Genomic DNA, 19,436 nt, shown 5'->3' with positions numbered 1-19,436 from the left:
TATATTTTAAAAAATTTGTTTACGTAGATTTCTAATAAACATGATATTCATTAATATTGGTATTATTTTATATCATCTTAGAAGACTTGTATTAGAAGTATTAAATTGTGTAATACATCCGTTCGTATGTCTTTATAGAAATATTAAATATCGATAATCTTACATAAAATTTATTTTAATTATTTACGTATGTATTATTTTTTAGACAAATAACTTTATTTGTTATATGTTTATTTTTTTGATATTTTTTATTGAGCGAATTTTGCGAACAAATAAAACAATTAAAAATTATAGGGCAAAGCTTTGTAAATATAATAAATAAAATAAAACATTTCAATGAAACTGTAATTTTTGATATATTGTTCCATATACATGTGCATATGGTCATACATTTTTATATTATGAAAAACAATTTTTTTTGAATGTGATTAATAATTTATATCAATTAAACATAATACTTTTTGCTGTTACTTCTGCAATTATAAAATAATTATATAATAGAAATTCTAAATGAAATAGACGTTTACAAATAGATAAGAAAATTTTATCAAATATCAACATGAACGAATTTATTACACAATGTGATAATAAAAATTGTAAAAAAAAAAATAAAATAGAAACACGATAAAATAAAAATAATAGTTAATTTTTCTGTACATTCTGTACATTTAGTTTACGATATCATTTGATACAAGTTAGGACTCAAAGAGTTAAAATGTCAATACCATGATATGATATACTAGACGACAGTAATATTTTCAATTTTCTCGCGAACTACAAATTTTTATAGGTTAGCTATAAATTTGATGCATCACTCTCAATTTGTTCAGGGCCATTCTAGATTCAGGATATGTGCATAAAAGATAGAACGAACACGTGTTAAATACAACTCGATGAACACACATAAAAGAGATCTGTACATGTCGATTCTTTTCGACGTTTGTAGGAAATTGTGGCTTCGTCATCTTGATTTCACCTTTTCGCGAAAAACGCGATATACGCTGTTTGGCGATATCAGAGGAGATACAGACATTGTACATACCGATTCTACGCACTTTTCTAACCTGTTTCATCTCAAATCGTCGAAAATTGGAAGATATTTCAAAATAACAATCTTTCTTCTAGAGTGCATTTACTTGAGCAGAATTTCTTGCTACTACGTAAATAATTTCACTACATTCGATATCTACATTAAAAGAAAGATTTCCTAACAAATAAGTCGAGGAAGAAAGAAAAAAGCATGCGCAATATATGCATATACGCTCTTGTCCATAAATCACGAAACATTGATAATTAAAAGTTTAAAATAGCGATAAATAATTTAATTACTTAATTACAAAATAGATAATGATTTATAAATATTATGCATTATTTTTTATTTAAAGATTTTATTGTGTATTTATTTTTTAATTCTTTGACTGTTAAGTGTTCATGATTGAAGAACGAATCATTTTCTTCAATATTTCATATCCATAAAAAAAGAATATTCAATGTAAAATATTTAATTTATAAAACAAACATGAAAATTATATGTATACCTATTTATAATAAAGATTTATTCAATAACACAAGTGTAAGTTTATATGTGAGCCAAAAGCAATCAAAAGATAATTAAATATTATTAAAATTTAATAAATATTATAAAAAACAAGTATACTTATGACTCGTAATTTATGAACAAAAGTGTATGCTTTTTCGATGAGCAAGGCACGCCCTTACCACACTTCTTTTCTGCCATTATACTATCCATGTTATATTATTCATGTATTTAGTCATAGCTTGTAAAGATTGATAAATTCGATCGATGAATCAAAAAATACCGTTTGTTTCGTCGAATGCGTCAACAAGAATTTCTAAATAGCACGTACACTTACAACGTATGATTCATTACGTTTCATAAATTTGAGGTTATGTTCAAATATTGCATTAGGTGTATATGTATAAGCATTGGATAATATATGCGTACGTTATATAAGTTATTATTATCTTGACCGTGTTTTTATCCTGTTCCAAAGAGATGTTATTTTCATCAAAGTCTATAACCCGTACTTGAGATTTTTTGGTTAAACATTTAAGATATGGAAATATCGTAGATATCTCGCGTAAGTTTTTGGATTAATAATAGCTTTCTAAAGATTTCTTTTTAACTTAATCCATCATAAATATCCTAAAATCGTCATCGTTATTGTTCTAAATTCGATGAACTCGGCAAACTATCCGGATTATATTATTTATCTATCCATTATGCATTTTTTTTTTTTCTTTTTATTTCTGTCCACTCGATTATGAAATTGGGAAACATTTCGACCTATATTTATTAAACACGGTATTTATTTGTTGTATCTCGTATCGTATCATCGTTGCATATCAATACAGTCAATTAGCGAAATCATATAATTCGAAATGCATTTTAATCGACGTGTGTATCAAATTTAATATATATGGATGGAAATGTGATTTCCGATTTATCTCTCATGGTATACAACGCTGATACAAGATACGATTATTCAAGATAGGAGTGCGTTTCTTCGCGTTTCTAATCCTCGATTAAAATTACGTGATCGCAAAAAATAAAATTATCGTAGCGCAAGCGATATTAAATACTTTAATATTTCACTATGCGTTAAGCGATTACGAGCGAACGAAAAGAACGAACACTTCTCGAGCGCTTTTTGTTCGCGAAACAGGACGAAATAACATGGCAGTCGATAAATAAATTCATGTCGTGACGAAGATCTAAAGATCTTTGCGATTATAATTATCATTATGGCAGTAATCGTAAGTTTCTTAACTTTTTTTTTTTTAATATAATCATCCATTGACTGGTATTAGTCTATATGTATGGTCATCTCATTGTACACGATGAGACTTATATTTTCGAACGCGAATACTTTCCATACTTTCTTGTGAATGTTAAATAAATAAAATTTTGCTCCAATGGATACAATAATTCATTGAATAAATTTTTTAGGATATAAATATAGCTTTACGATTAAATTATTTTTACCTCTCTTTTTCAATTCGCTATTTACTCCGTTCCCGAATCTTAAACAACACATGCGTTAATTATCTTCACAAATCTTTTCAGTTATCATTTCAATAAATATTCAAAGACATTTCTTACAAAAAATGATCGAAAAGTAATAAAAGATAATAAAAATGTAGGAGAAAAATCTTTGAAAAGAAAATTTTTTTTTTTAACTTTTTCAAAGAACTAACGTGTTTATCAATCTATCTTGTCTTGCATGTATTACAATAACAATTGACGAATAGCGCAAACAACGATTCATGTCTCACAGGATATGTTCATTGCGATCAGGATATTCATTATTCGAACGAATCAACTGTATCGGGGCTCGAGAAGCGGGTAGACAATACGCGAGAAGATGTGATTTACAAATGGTATACGAAGAAACATTTGATATGGAAGAACGAGACAAAATGTTGTCGCGACAGACGGTGGTGGTTTTTTTGTATCGAAAATAAAACAACGTTGACCGTACGTGTCGGACGTGTTCTCATGGATTAATCGAAAGTATGATATGTAATAACCCCTAATACGATGGTATGACAATGATACACGCGAGCTTGAACAACAAAACGCAAACGGATGTTGTTTAGTTCTACGCACCACGTTCGCGATCAGAGACAACGATCCCCGAGAAAACCTTTTTTTAAAAAAGATCTCGAGAAGCGTCGTGGGCACGACGACGATCCAGGAAACGTGATCGGAAACGGTATAACGTGAAAACGTTTGCTCGGCGCGGAGCGAGAGCGAAGAGGGTGGACGATCGAACGGTCTAATGAGGCAAACACGTGTCGGAATCACCGCTACTGGCCATGGAAAAGTTTGCCGAGTCACGATCGCTCTGCCTGATCTGCGCGGTGGTGGTCAGCTTGCCGTTAACTTGGGACGCCTGGGGGAAAGTGTGGTGGCCGGGCAGCGCCCAGGGCTGCGTGTGCAGCTGCACAGGTGGGAACCTCTTTACGAAAGGATTGTTGGGAGCGGGCGCTATGCCGGGGAGAAGTCTGACGCCGTTGTGATGGGACGGTAAAGTTGTGTGCGCGGGTACCGTCGAGTGTACCTGCGGTGGAACGAAAGCGTGTCTCGGCACCGATCCACAGCTCCCGCTTGATCCGCCCATGTGAGACCCGGCCATACTGTGAGAGGCGTGGGGCAGAGGCATGGTGGAGCAATGCGGATATGTCACCACAGGTTGGGTCGGGTAATGCGGCAATGTGGCGGACGAGGCGTGAACACGAATATCGTTGCTCTCCGTGAATGACGTCATCCTCATGTTGGTGGACCGGCCAAACGGCTCTTCGTTCGGGTTCAAGGGCTCCGTCAGCTTAGTCCTCGACAGCTTCCGCCGTATCACCACGGTCGCCTCGTTGGGATTCTCGAGGATAACGGCCGGGCATCCTTGGCCAACCGTGGCGGCGATATCATTCACGTTAACGTTCGTGCTGCCACTCACGCTCGTAACCGTGTTGTTCACGCTGGGATTAGCGTTCGCGTTTGAACTCGCATTGGCGAACAGCGGCACGTGATTCGCGTACTGCGGCGAGGAAAAGGAATGGCTGGTTCCGGGGCGACTATTTGGCGGTGAAAATGCAATGGCAGCGGACGGCGGTTGAATCCCGCGTTGGAGGGAACAGCTGCGCCACTGGTCGCGCGACTCCTCGTTATCTCGTTGCTCGGCAACGTTGGTGGCGCAGTTGCCACTTGTCACGTCGTCCACGCTGGTCGCTCGTCGTTGACAGCTGCTGTTGCTTCCATTGCTAGCGTTACTGTGCACGCCGCTCGAGGACGTTTCGCTGTGGCTGCTCGCGTTACTGTGCCCCGCCACCGAGCCGGCTCCGCTATTACCCCCCACCACGGCGTCTAATGGTGGAGAATTGGAGGAATCCGAGCGAGGAGTCAATTCCTCGTGCGGCATTCCTGAATCGGCTCGGCGTAAACATCGTGGCGTGTGTCCTCCGTTTGTCTGAAATCAATACGCGATTGAAACGAATCTCATTTTCCTCTTATTTTTTTATTACTCATTCTTTGAAAATATAATTTATAATATCGAGGAAACTATTAACAATTTGAATCGATTTATCATTTATGCCAGTTGTGCAAAGAATGAGCAAACCATTCGAATTGTTGATAAATTATGCTTATAAAATAAAGATTCTACGCTTTGAAAAGTTTATCCTTTGTTCTTTGATCGACGAAACATGGAGAAGATTGTTAGTACCTGGGTGTTAGTGGTTAGTAACGCCGTGACAACTTCGGTAGTCGGTGCACAAGTCGGAGTCGGAGTTGGAGACGGAGTCGGAGGTGGCAGTGGAAGTGGCTCCGAGGAGGAATCGGGCAAAGGGTCTGGAGTCAAGAGAGGCGAAGGGTCGCCTTCCGAAGGTTGCAGATCGCGATTTGCACTCGCGTAGTACGTCACTTGGTCATCGTTCACGCACTCGAGCAGCTGTTGGAACGTTTGTAATAATTAATCGCCAGGCTATATGCTAAATTTTAAAACCGCGATGTTGGAGAATAAGCCTACGAGAGTTTCGTGAAAAATCATGTGAGATGGTATGAAAACGGGAAATAAAAAAAAAACTGATTGTATAAAAAAGAAAAAAGAAACACAATTTCACACAGTAGTTTTAATTTTAAGACACGTGCAACGACGCTTATCAGCTGTGAACATCAATGCTAGCTTTTACTTTTCTAAATACATTTACAGACTTATAGATATTGTCTGTAGACATACTATATATATCCATATATTATATTTTTTAATATCTCATAATTTAAACATTTTACATATGATATATTCATACAAAAAATTATATTAGCCAATATTTTTCTTTTTCTATCTATAATAAGATAAACAATAAAATAAGTAAAAGTTTTCTTGTTTTTTTTCTTAATAACTGACATAATAGCATATTTGTTTTCACACGTTTCTACAGGCAATGTCAGAAACTCTGCACGCCATACTAATTAGGAATACATTAAAGTACGTGTATCTGTCGTAATTATAATAATTTACTCAAGTTTTGTTTCATCGTGTTGTTTCGCGAATGTGCTTCAAGTTTTAGAGAGTTTGTTTGTAATTGTTAATGTACAATATCATATATATAGCGTTACTGCTTGGAAGTGTTAGAGCAAAATCCAGAGAAGGACAAGCGCAAGATTGAACGTGCATCATATCGATCGATCGTCTCAAGAATTACTCGACTCTTGACAAAATTTAATATTTAATTTCTATTCAATTTCTATTCAATCTAATAATAATTTTGTCCTCTCTATCTTCCTTATATCTATATAATCTATACACTACCACACGTTAATATACACAACACACACGCAGTTAGCTAGTGTTAGTGTTATTACGTACGAAGCGTTAAACACGGAAAGGAACAAAATGAAAGAAAAACACATTTTTGTACATCTTACGTTTCCAAATTTAGGTATACCGTCCCTACGAGATATCAGCCATCTTTCCCACTGTTAAAGCAAAAGAAAAAAGAAAAAAAAATTAAATTAAACGTTGGAGAAAGAGAGAGAGATAGTCGCGATAAAAGCTGAAGAATAAAATAAAATACTTTACGATTAACGGAATGATTTATCGTGAATAAAAATTAAAGAAGAAAAAGAGCGATGATTTCTGATAAGTGAGCATAAAATGACATAACCATGGAAATACCTTGTTCTCTTCGGATGTTGAATCATCGGCCGGATCCAACGACGTAATTAACGGTAATTCCCGTAACGTGGCGTAATCTCCGTCATCTTCAGGGCCTCCGTCACCATTGCCTCGTCTGATTTTTCCTTTATTACTGCAATTCGAACGCGACAAGTCGTGACACGTTACAATGAGTATTCTCGCGCGGATTAATTGGCGATTATTAAAAAAGGATCGAAAGGGAAATGGGAAAGAAGGAAAGAAGGAGAGAACGAGAGAAAGAGAGAAAGAGACGATAACGGTAAAAAGGAAAATGGGAGGGGATCATACATGTGTAAAAAAGAAAATGACACATTAATGTCAAATTCATGAATGATTCATTGAATGTAAGAATATTTTATTATCAATAAATATATATATATATATATATTTATATATATATATAATACGATATCTTATCCAATCACGTTGTAAAAGCGAGAGTGGCAAGAATAAGGGCAGAGTTGGTAATTACACGTGCTAGCAATGCGTGACGTTAACTCTTCGCGATTTTATGTATAATAATCGTGACATGAATTTCAATCCATAGATTTTATTCATCGCTTCTTCACAAAAATATCAATTGACGAACAGCTAACAAAGATGTCTTCGTTCGAAACAATGTTCTTATCTAGTGAAGCTCGATGGAAATGTGATATATTCCACGATTATTCCGAATCAAAATGATTCGCATCACTTTTCCTCCAAGTTTCTACGTATTAAATACCTTGTAAATCTCAAAGAGTTAACCAATATAGAATTTATTCGTTAAAGCACACAATTTGATAAAATTAGCCAACACGCGGATATATATATATATGTATGTACTTTAAGCACGAGATACAAACATGGTACGATCGAGTGAAAAAAAAAAAGAGAGAAAAAAAAAAAGATTCAAGGTGAGAAAGAGGATCGATAGAGAACATTATATTCGCTTGAATATTATAAAAGTAACAAATATCGTAAAAATACATAATAGCAAAAGCAAGAAATTTCGCGGGGAAAACGCACGGCGATCAAAGGAGAAGGTTATATAAATTTTCCGATTTGGCTGTTAGATCCGAATTGGGACGACAGATTCGGGCCAATTCTACGTATAATAATTTTGGATTAGCAAGTATGAAGGAAGGAGAGAGAAACGAAAGTGAAAGACGAGCAATGAGCACGGGCACAACGATACATACAGAAAGACATCAAGAGGAGGGAGGAGGGTAGTTACCGCGAGCCTGACGTACTAGGCAGGTCGTTAAAGGTGACCTTGGGTTTCAATTTCTTGTTCAGCCATCCTTTCTCCGTAGCTGGTGCACCGTTCTCGTTCGGCGATCTAGTCGGCGACGGGCGCAATTTCGGTCTCAACCAATAAATTTGTTCATCGTCGGCCACTGAATCGCCGTTAACGGAATCAGTGTTTCCTATATCAGTTAAAAGAAAATAGAAAAAGAACACATATATAGGTTATAAATATTTTTCAGTTGTAAGAAAAAGATTATTGTAGAAAATTTATCTGTTTCGAGTCACTTTGAATCTTTTAGATGAAACTATATTTATATAGGTTATATCATAAAAAACACATTGTACAAAATTTATTTGTTTCGAATCACTTTGAATCTTTTAAATGATAGGTTATGTCATAGAAAACATATTGTAGAAAATTTATCTGTTTCGAGTCACTTTAAATTTCTTTTACATGAAGCTATATATTTATATAGATTATATCGTAAAAAACATATCATACAAAATTTATCTGTTTCGAATCACTTTGTTTCAAATCTTTTACATGAAGTTATTTATATAAGTTATATTATAAAAAACACATTGTACAAAATTTATCTGTTTCGAATCACTTTGAATCTTTTAGATGATAGGTTATGTCGTAGAAAACATATTGTAGAAAATTTATCTGTTTCGAATCACTTTAAATTTCTTTTACATGAAGCTATATTTATATAGATTATATCGTAAAAAACATATCATACAAAATTTATCTGTTTCGAATCACTTTGTTTCAAATAAAATTTTACATGAAGCTATATTTATATAGGTTATATCGTAAAAAACATATTGTAGAAAATTTATCTGTTTCGAATCACTTTGAATCTTTTAGATGATAAGTTATATCCTAGAAAACATATTGTAGAAAATTTATTTGTTTCGAGTCACTTTAAATTTCTTTTACATGAAGCTATATTTATATAGATTATATCGTAAAAAAACATATCATACAAAATTTATCTGTTTCGAATCACTTTGTTTCAAATAAAATTTTACATGAAGCTATATTTATATAGGTTATATCGTAGAAAATATTGTAGAAAATTTATCTGTTTNAAAAAACATATCATACAAAATTTATCTGTTTCGAATCACTTTGTTTCAAATAAAATTTTACATGAAGCTATATTTATATAGGTTATATCGTAGAAAACATTGTAGAAAATTTATCTGTTTCGAGTCACTTTGAATCTTTTAGATGAAGCTATATTTATATAGATTATGTCGTAGAAAATATTGAGATGGATAAATTTTGATTGGCAATGTTTGTTACGTAGCCACGAGATGGTTAAAAAATCGCATTAGTTTTAAACAATAAATCTTAAATCTCGTTCATTTGAGGTATATTTTATATTTTATATTTTACCTTGAGCTCGCGCTTTCCTCTCGATAGCTGCCTTTTGTATCACGCTCATGATAGCCTTTTTCGGTGAAGCGTCGGCAATAGTGTACGTTCTGCCGTTACCGACAACCAGCAATGGCGCATTGGTTCCGTCTTCATCGTCCCTGGCCGATAACAGATCCACGTCGGTCACGAGCTTCACCGATCTTGCCGATCTAACGGTTGCACGGCCGATAGTCACTCGCAATTTGAACGTCCAGCGTTGCTTTATCGTGAGAAATATCCATAAAACCAGCCACAGGAAGAGATGCAAGACAGTGGCAACAAGACATGCTAAAATTGCACCGTCCAGGCTGCCACGGTATACGACACTGTAGTCGTAGAGCAACGGCGCGCTGCATATCGCGATTGCAAGGAACACGCATAAAGCGGTGCAATGGATAAAGTATATCCAACCGTTTCCGTTTCGATTCTCCTTTGACAAGATGATTCGACGCTCACGTTCGTGATTTAGAAACGCTGTGAATCTGTGTTATATAATGAAACGGATGGAATGGTTACACGCTTTGTTTCATTTTGCGGACGATAAAGAACGCAAGTGAACGGAACGGAAAGAAAACGAAAGAAGGGAACTTACCTGCCGTAAGCGTAGAAATACATCACCATGCTTGAGCAAAGCACCAAGAGGGAGGAGAGAGCGAACAGAACGAGCGTAACGTGTGGATTCAGCAAAAAGTACGAGTCCCCGAAAATGGTCGATATACTGCTTGTGGTCGATATCGTACGATACTGTTGGCGAAGAACTGGTAGCACCTTCAAAGGCCCCATTACTTGGACCTGAAAACAGATTAAAACAGATATCTTAATTTAACGGATGAAATGACAGAAAATAAGATACGAAATGTACATATAGCAGGTTAGGTTACTCGCCTTGTAAAGAACGGACATTCCAACGTAGGCCAATAAGCTCTGGGCGGAATTGACTATTAACTGGAAGCTAAAAATTGTGGCCAACGGTTTATTGCACGACCAAAAAACCGCCGGATACCTCACGGAATATACGCCAAGAGCGACTGCGTAATTCAAATACTCGAGAGTGATAGGTCCGTACGATTCGGCTATAGAAGAATAATCGTTATGACACGTAACGAATCGAATTAGAGAGAAGTGAAGAAAAGATTATCATACCTGATTGTAATTCAAGATTCAACTTTTCCGGATGATCCAAATCAGCCAAGCTGTTCATCGTTAACGACATACTCTGCGCGGTCATATTTCCAACAGAGACAGTCTTCGGTCTGACTGTCGTCGAATTTCTTCCTACGTTCTTCGTTTTCGATTTGCTCTTTAAACTGTTACTTTTAACGATCGTCTTGGTAGTGACTGGTCGCCTAACAGTATTTCCATACTTCATCGGGTTGATCGTCGAGGGAAAAATGGACGCGAGCGTCGATGCTGCCACGGCGGTAGTCGCGGCAGCAGCTGTAGTTACTTTTCCCATCTCCGCCGTTCTCGTCGATGCTTTCGCGTCGTTCCTGGTTGTCAACGTTGTCGTCATCGTTGTTGTCGTTGCCGCGACCGTACTCGTCGTCCTCGTCGTCGTCGTTGTAATCGACGATGCACTGCCATTGGCGGGTATCGTCGAGTTCAAAATCGTGGACGGTGTTTTCGGTGCATCGATAATGATTTCTTGCGTCGAGGGAGTAGTTGTAGCTCCTTTGGCAGGTAGGGCGGAAGTGGTACTCGGAACTCGAGTATCAGATGTTGCTAGACCGTTACTCGCCGCTCGAAATAACCCGTTATACCTTGTAGTCTCCTGGTGTCGAGATTCGACCGCGATCGATTTATTGATAAGATCGATCAATTCTGATTTCACAGTGGTAATATCGTTCCCTGTATTATCGGTCGATTCGTCGTCGGGTATTAAAGTGACGAAAGGTTGGGGCGTTATGAAACCGGTTAAGATGCTAAGATTTACGGTCGGATTCATGAAACTCGACACGACCAACCGATCGCGATGAGTCACCAGCCAATCCAGATCCGTACGCCATATCGTTTCTGGAAAATATAAAACATACGAAAGTTTTGAGTAAATACGATTAATCGTGTTTGATCATCTGAATCGATTCGATGGACGAGCACGCAGTTTACGCGGGATCTGTTCACAAGTTGACGAGCGTTGTTGATCGAATGCACGAACGACTTTGGTAAAAATGTAAAATTATTATACAGGGAAAGGGAAAAAGAAGGAAGAAGAGATGTTTGGAGAGATGTTCTACACATATAATAATAATTGTGACGACAGAATCAATTAATTTCTACTCGCTATTTTTATAAATTTTATTCGTTTAAAATAATAAAATCCAATCGTTTAATCGGATATTTTAGTTTATTACAATGAAATCACTCCGTAAAGTTATTATACATCTATAAAGGAAGGAGAAAGAGGGAGAAGAGATATTTGGAGAGATGTGCAAGTATAACAATAATTGTGACGATAGAATCAAATTAATTACTACTCGCATATAAACTTTATTCGTTTAAAATAATAAACTCGTTTAATCGGATATTTTCCATTAATACAATGAAATCATTCCGTGAAGTAGTTGTTTCTCGATAAGGATATTAAAAAAGAAAAAAGAGGGGAGAGGGAGGGGGATTGAAAAGGGGAAGCGGGTAAAAGGAAGTAAAAATGAAAGCGAAAAGCCATCGAGTCTCGGAATCTGAGAGGCAACCGTATTGAGGAATAGGGTTACTCGTTAGAGGGAACGAGATGGTAAACGGTTAAGTTGTCCAAGGTAGAAGGAGAAATCCTGTAGCTAGCTGTATACACACACCTGGCCGATCAATACACGAACCAGAACGTAGTCAGGACGAGGTTGCCCCGTTACATTCCAACCGCCCCTTTTCTCCATGCGCGCGAGTCATTTTACCCCATAACGATACCGATCTGAATCCGAAATCGATTACCATCATCGATTCGATCGAAATTTTCTTAACGAGTTGGAATAATGATACGCCCGGCGGATGATTTTAGGAAAGGAAATTGCTTCGAATTGCCATACGCGATGATACCAGAATACCATCCACTCAGCTTCGCACTCAACTCATAAATCTCACAATTTATCACAATATATTATCGATTTTCGTTTTAAAAATGAATTGCGAACAGATCGAATTAAAATTTTGAAAAAAAAAAATATATACAAATTTAAAAAGAAGTTTGTACAAATTATTAGCATTGTTATTTACTATTAAATTTCGAATAACTTTTCATAAGAAAATTTGAAAAATGAACTTATTGCTGAAAAAAAACTATATAGATACTTGTATCTCTCCGTAAATTATCAAATAAAATAAAATGTCGAACGAAATGGATGTTGATCATATTACCTTTTGGCAAAAATCCAGCGTGTATCAGCCTAGCCTCCATGAGAAGCGAGGGTAGGAGGAAGCACATGGCTGTACAAAGGTGTACGAAAGCGGCTGTGGGACCCCCGTGTCGCCATAAATTGTTCGCCAAACCTGCGAATTCACCACGAATCGTGTCGTGTACGTTATGATTGTCCTCGAGTAAACAGTCCCCCTCCCCTTCTCCCTTCCCTCCCCGCGCCGTGACATTTTTCAACGCGAAAGGAAATGAAAGCCTTAAAAAAAAAAAAAAAAAAAAGAAAAATAAAGAACAGGCATTGTTACTTACTGTGGTCGGGGTTGTTGGTGAGCAGAGACGAAGGTGGATCGCGCGAACACGCGCTCAAATGGCGACCAAGTTTCACCCCATCGTTCGCCAGGTTGCCGAGCTTTAAAAATGCCGCGCCGAGAAGAACGGGCAGCAAAACGACTCCAGCACCGGCCAGCACCAAGCACGCGTACAACTCCACCTTTGGCGGTGGAGCGTCCGCAGGCCAAGGTAACGATAAATAAGCTGGAAAAATTCCCCCTTTTTCTCTCTCTCTCTCTCTCTCTCTCTTTCCATACTCTTTATATACGCGTTCTCCCCTTTTTTTATTCCTCAATAGGAAAATAAAAAAATAAAAAAGGAACGGGCTCTCACTTACCGGCGAACCTTTTCGCGTATCTTAACCCGATGTAAGCTTGAAAAGCGACCGCCAAAACACCGTACCAGACGGACCACAAACTATTCACGTGACCTCGTATACAAGAGCTACGTCTGGCCGATCTTCGGGGTTTTTTCGTTTTGTTGGTGGTTGTAATACCACTGGAATTTATGCTAGACACTATCGGAAGCGGTTTTAACGGCTTCTTACACTTTGCTTGATTTATCTCGTTATTGTTCTCGTAACCCATTAAGCTTCCCGTCATTGACATCTTGTCCTGAAAGAGGAAAAGTTTTCGTTCGAAGTTTCGACGACGCCGAACGTTTCTCGTGAAAAGAAATGAAAATAATTTTTTTCTCGACGATCGAATATCGTTAATCATGGATATATATATATATATTTATAATTTTATTTAGAATTGGAAATTATATTAGTAAAAAAATTATCTTAAATAATTCTAAGGCTGTTTCTTTGCGTCACGGAAAAGATCGTTTTAAACGATGTTGCATGTTTGTAGGTATGATTTATATAAAATACGAAAAATTAGAAAGATTGTGGGATTAAAATTCATGCGATAAATGGAACGCGTGATTCGATACGTGAGAAAGTTCTTTGAACAATTCTATTTAAATATTTACCGAGTATTCTGCTGTTTCTGGTATAGGTGTCTTAATGTTTCGAATGAGTTAGTTCGGAACAATCGATTCGGAGCTCTGACATCTTTAGAGGTGACAGCGCCGCCTGAAACAGAGAAGGGGTGGAGACGAATTAGCAAATTGATCCTCTGCGAATCTAATGAGAAGGTAACACCAGAGAAATCACGTGAACATTTCTAATTCGATATTAATGATTTTGATTGACGTATATACGAGTTAATTTTTGAACTATTATTAACTATTATTAATTAAATGAAAAATTATAATTTGAGCATTTCCATTCTTACCAATTTCTTGAGAAAAATTTCAAAGATTCGATAATGCTATAATAATGGATTCAGGAATATATAATGAAGAAAGATATATTTAAATATGATTTTTATAAAATAGTCGAAAATTAATTGTTGCACGCAAAAGTCAAATTTCACGAAAAATAGATATACAATATATTCGTAACAATATAAATAAAATTGATCAGCCTTTATATAATATGCATTTATAATAATAAAATATGTTATAATTGCACGCATCGATCTTATATTTAGAATTTCTTAAAATTTTCTAAATAATACGGAGAAAATTAACAACAAATTGATGAATTTCCTTTCAAATAAAATTTTCTCATAATAGAAATTAATGTTTAAAATTTTTCTAATTGAGTATGACATAATTTATAAATTATAATGTTATATGAAATTTTAAAATAAAATTAAAAAACTGTAATGTTCAACTTTAAATTCTTTAGTACTTTTTCTTTGAAAAAATTACAAGAAATAAGTTGAGAAAAATATAATACAAGAATATATACTTTCAATGTACGTATATTCATATTAACAAGTATTTAATACTTTTAATGAATGACAAATGATGATGATTATTATTATTATTATAAAACAATAATATAATAGTAATAATACTAAATTGCATAATTTTTAAAATTCTTAAATAATCAATAAAAATAAATATAATCTCTAGAGTACTAATTAAATTAATTAGTAACTACAATGTCAAGACTGATATAACTGTAGCTATAAAAAAGATCATTTTTTATAAGATAAAAACAAAACGTATTCTTCAAACAAATCAAAGAAACAAACATCTAGTGGAAATTATTAAAAATTATCAAAATCATTAAAACAATATATACTTATGAACTTTAATACAAAAAGAATTACGTATCACAATCTCTTTCGATAAAATAAGAATTCAACAAGAATCCGAAAAGGAATCCGAAAAAACGACTGTGAGAACGAAAGAACGTCAGAAGACGTACGATCTCGATAAAAGGATCGCAAGACGGGGTTACACGAGTGCAAAGTCTCAAGTGACGAGTTAAGTACTTATTGCGCTTAAGCGGTGTCGTTTGATGGGAGAATAGCCGAGAAAGGGGGAGAAAACTCGCTCGAGGGATGTGAGCATTGTTCGAAAAGTTGCGCAGAAAATTACGCGCCGTGTCTATCCGTGAGCAATGCTCCGATGCCTCTCTCCAATCGTAAAAAGCGGCGACAATGGCGGCCGCGAGAGCAACAAAAATGATCGGGTGGCTTAATGCTTAACAGTGTCAGTAGAGAGTGTAGAGTCGTACAAAAGGGGGGGTCGAAACAGAGAGGGGCTGGCGTACCGTGATAATTCTAGTGCTCTTACGACCACATCCATCCATCCCCTCGTATCTCCCCCTCCCCTCCCTCCTTCCTCTATCAGCTTTTCTTTTCTATCCTGGCACGGCATGGCAAAGTCGGTTCTTTGGCTTCTTTGAAAGAAGCCGGTTTTCCAAGGTGATTACTTTGGTGGAAATTCTTTTTTAGCCAGATATTGCTCCCGATCTTGCTTTGCGAGGAGATTTGAAAGGAAAAAGAGGAGAGATACCGTGGAGAGACCTTACACAACGGATTCCTCTATCTTGTCGAACAAACTGAACGATGACCCTGATACCAAGAAAAAAATGAAAAAGAAGAGGAAACGCGTTCGTCGTTTGATGTCGCGTCGAAGACGAGAGAGAGAGAGAGAGAGAGAGAGAGAGAGAGAGAGAGAGAGAGAGAGAGAGAGAGAGAGAGAGAGAGACAAAGAAAAAAAAGATTTATTATCGCAGAAGTAATATTCGCTGCTCATCAAGATATTCTCGCGATGCTTGACCTATATTTGTTGTGCAACACATTCAAAGAGCTTTCTTCCATTCCCCGTTTTCTTATAAACGCGAGACTCGTGTCGAGAAGGAAATAATCTATCGTAATGGTTCGACATTGATGTATAACGTGTTTCTTCTAATTGTAACGAATGAAGTTTTTTGCAGAAGAAGGTGTAGAAAAATGTGAAAACAGTTGAGAAGTTCGTTAAAGAGGAATAGTGGAAAGGGCTAGCATGGAAACATTCTTTCAGCACGTTAAGGAGTGCTATAAAAACTATAGCTAAAAGAGAAATAATCTTCTCCTTTTCTTTTTCTTTCTCAATAAAAGAAGTCGAGAAAGAGAAAATAATTAAATTTAGATGAAATGATAAGATCATGTAGTGTTTCAACGTCCTTTAAAATTTAATACGACTCTATTCACAACACGTCTTTTGAGAATATATATATCACAAATAGAAAACGATCGAATGAACGAAATTAAATATTCGTATGTAATTCACATGTTACGACAACAATTTAATTTTTCTCGAAAGATTTTTTCCTTATCTTTAAAAAAGAAGGAAACAGAGTTCATTCTAGTATTGTTCGATTAGAAAACTTGGTAAAGTTATAAATTGGACAAATATGTGTTCGTATAATCGATCAAACTGTCAAAACGATCTATCTACTCACCGAACGGAGGAGAATAACCGCCGTCGTCGGTGTCGCCGTCACCGTCGTCGTTGCCGTCGTGCTGATCGTTGAATTAATCGTAGAGTTGCGCTTCAAACGCTATTCAAATCTGAAAAGAGATCGAAATTCTTTGAAATTTCGAAAGGAAAAGAGATCTGAATCAAATAAAATAATTTATAGCTTGCTAAAAATTCTAATATGTTGATTTATTGGTCACATTTTTTATCCCTATTTTTATAAAATATTTGTTTTAATTTCAACAACAATCATTTTCAAAAATCTGTTGGACAATCAACGATTAATATAATAGAAAATCTATGTGCGCTTTTGTTCAATAAAAATAATAAATATAAGATATTTTATACGAATTTTATACTTTCATAACATTAAAAATTTATAAAATATATATTATCCAGAATAATAAAGAAAAAAATGAATTAATAATATATTCTATAAAAATATTTAGTCAGACAGAATTTTCTTTATATTTTAACCGCAATGTGTAATCATTGAAAAGCAAACGATAGATTTTTTTTTTAATTAATAAATAACAATATGAAATTGTTATCTCGTGGTAACCGCATTCTCGCGTATTATTTTGCACCGTGTGATAGTTTATTTTTTTTATTTTTATTTTCAATAAGAAAATAAATATGTATTCGGTATTCAAAAACAAGTTATGTAACTATTTTAGCGTGGAAATTTGGATCATTTTATTGATCTTTTATATTTCGTATTTTTTTGCAATTGCAATTAATATATCTTATGTCCTTCCTGAAACTTTGATATTCAGGAAAGAAACTCATTTTGTTTTGCGATTCGAGTTAATTGATTTTTTTTTTTCATTCGTTAATTGTTAAATCGAATGGAGACTAAAGTTGACGATAGGTAAAAAGGTTAACGAAGCAAAGAGGGCGTTCCATTCGCAGAGCATTATCCCCTCGATTGCAATTTCGTGCTCCTGTCAATCAATTGTCTTTCAGCCGCTCTCGATTCTTTTCACCGACCCTGTTTATTTTTGCTTAACTCGAAACTTACACTTACATCTGCAAATGGCATCTTCCATTTTTAATCATTCTATGTGACTATAGACTATATATAGTATGTCTATAGATATCTATGCGATATATGAATGAAATATCTTACGAGAGATATTTTTATTATAAAATATTATGAAATAAAATTTTTTATTTAATAACGACGAAACATTACGATTTGGACAAAAATATCTAATATTGTTTAATAAAAAATATGCATTGCTTTTTATTGAGAAATAATAATATTTCTTTAAAAAAATTTAATTTGCAAAAATATAGTATAGATATTTTTTATTTCCATCCTCATTCAACGATGAAATATCTTTTTAATGGATTTTTTTATTTTACTTCAAATTTTCAGATAAAACTCGCTTCGTATTCTAACGTATTGATTCTCGACGTAGAAGGAGGAGAAAGGAGGAGGAGAGAGAAAGGGGAGCAATTAAAAATTCTCAAAATTTACATATTTCTCTCATTAAACGTAATATATGACTTTTAAAACGTACAAGAAAAGCATATCGTGATTTATTTTGCTTCGCCTTTGTCAAGGGAAGTAAAGATCTAATTTTAGATTCCTACAAAAATACACAAACCTTAAACCTTTCTTACTAAAAATCTTTGAGATATCTTTGAGTACGATATAGACGATATAGAAAAAAAAAAAATATTGAGAAACACTGGTCTAGAGCAAACTTCAATTACTTATAACTCGATAAATAGGTAATCGATATTTTTGCGTATCAACTTTTACGTTTGCTCTAGCCTCTTCCTAGAATCGATCCCTCAAATATGTCCTGTGAATATATATATATATTAACACTCTCTCACGTGTATAACGTATATTGTACATACGCGTATTGCTGCACATCTATTAGCTTAATATTTAAACGCGTTGCCGGCATAAATAAAATGGCCAGCAATCTACTTATAACCATTCGAAGAGACGAAACGGTTCTCTTTCTTTACCTCGATTTATTACGCGTGGAAACGTGACGCGTGGGAACGAGTGTATTGAGGCGAACGAAATTCGTTATGAAGGAGGGCATTGAACGAACAGCGGCAAGCATGCCGATCGTCCTTTACGGAATGCAATATCGGTCGAGAACGAGAGCCGATCGTTGCGCTCGATGGATACTCGACCTGCATTCGCTCTCGTCGAGGACAATGCATCGAGGTCCCTTTTGTTTGTCGGTCAACACCGAAGGCATCGACGGCAGGAGGAGTAGTTGGCAAGCTGCCAATGGCTAGCTCACCACTGTTGCCTACAGCGTTCACTTCCCACCAGTCAGAAGCATCGACACCTCAATTATCGACGTCAACCGATCTCGCGTTTTAACATCCCCCCTCTCCCCCTCTTCTCTCCGAGCTATTCCTATTTGTGCTCCTGTTTGCATTCATTTTTGCCATTACCATTATCCGCGTTCGTGTTCGCGTTCCTCTCCTTGCTCTTCCGTCTTTCAAACGAATCGAATATTTCTACGAAAAATTTCGTTCCCAATCAATAAGGATTTGCCCTCCATGTGTCTATTTTTTAATAATTTTTGTGGAGCATGAAAATGAA

The 19,436-nt window shown here is 35.6% G+C and overlaps 1 protein-coding gene across 1 annotated transcript in view; it reads right to left on the bottom strand.

Annotated features, from left to right (window-relative positions):
• Positions 1 to 515: 515 nt before the first annotated feature.
• Positions 516 to 19,436, bottom strand: part of LOC122716012 (protein tincar) — a 49,883-nt gene continuing 30,962 nt past the window's right edge. Inside the window, exons 2-15 of the mRNA XM_043938689.1 lie at positions 16,839 to 16,947; positions 14,024 to 14,126; positions 13,386 to 13,662; positions 13,028 to 13,252; positions 12,721 to 12,852; positions 10,516 to 11,385; positions 10,258 to 10,445; positions 9,965 to 10,164; positions 9,352 to 9,854; positions 7,933 to 8,125; positions 6,696 to 6,828; positions 6,446 to 6,496; positions 5,244 to 5,468; positions 516 to 4,988 (exon numbers count right to left, since the gene is read on the bottom strand). Of these exons, the coding sequence (XP_043794624.1) occupies positions 3,801 to 4,988; positions 5,244 to 5,468; positions 6,446 to 6,496; positions 6,696 to 6,828; positions 7,933 to 8,125; positions 9,352 to 9,854; positions 9,965 to 10,164; positions 10,258 to 10,445; positions 10,516 to 11,385; positions 12,721 to 12,852; positions 13,028 to 13,252; positions 13,386 to 13,656 (4,179 nt within the window). The 5' untranslated portion in view covers positions 13,657 to 13,662; positions 14,024 to 14,126; positions 16,839 to 16,947 and the 3' untranslated portion in view covers positions 516 to 3,800. The remainder of the gene's footprint in view (positions 4,989 to 5,243; positions 5,469 to 6,445; positions 6,497 to 6,695; positions 6,829 to 7,932; positions 8,126 to 9,351; positions 9,855 to 9,964; positions 10,165 to 10,257; positions 10,446 to 10,515; positions 11,386 to 12,720; positions 12,853 to 13,027; positions 13,253 to 13,385; positions 13,663 to 14,023; positions 14,127 to 16,838; positions 16,948 to 19,436) is intronic.

Source organism: Apis laboriosa, unplaced genomic scaffold (assembly GCF_014066325.1).
Source record: "Apis laboriosa isolate Shangri-la unplaced genomic scaffold, ASM1406632v1 scaffold41_cov147, whole genome shotgun sequence".
Lineage (NCBI taxonomy): Eukaryota > Metazoa > Arthropoda > Insecta > Hymenoptera > Apidae > Apis > Apis laboriosa.
Note: the sequence above shows the minus strand (reverse complement) of the source record. Positions and strands in the feature narration are given on the sequence as shown.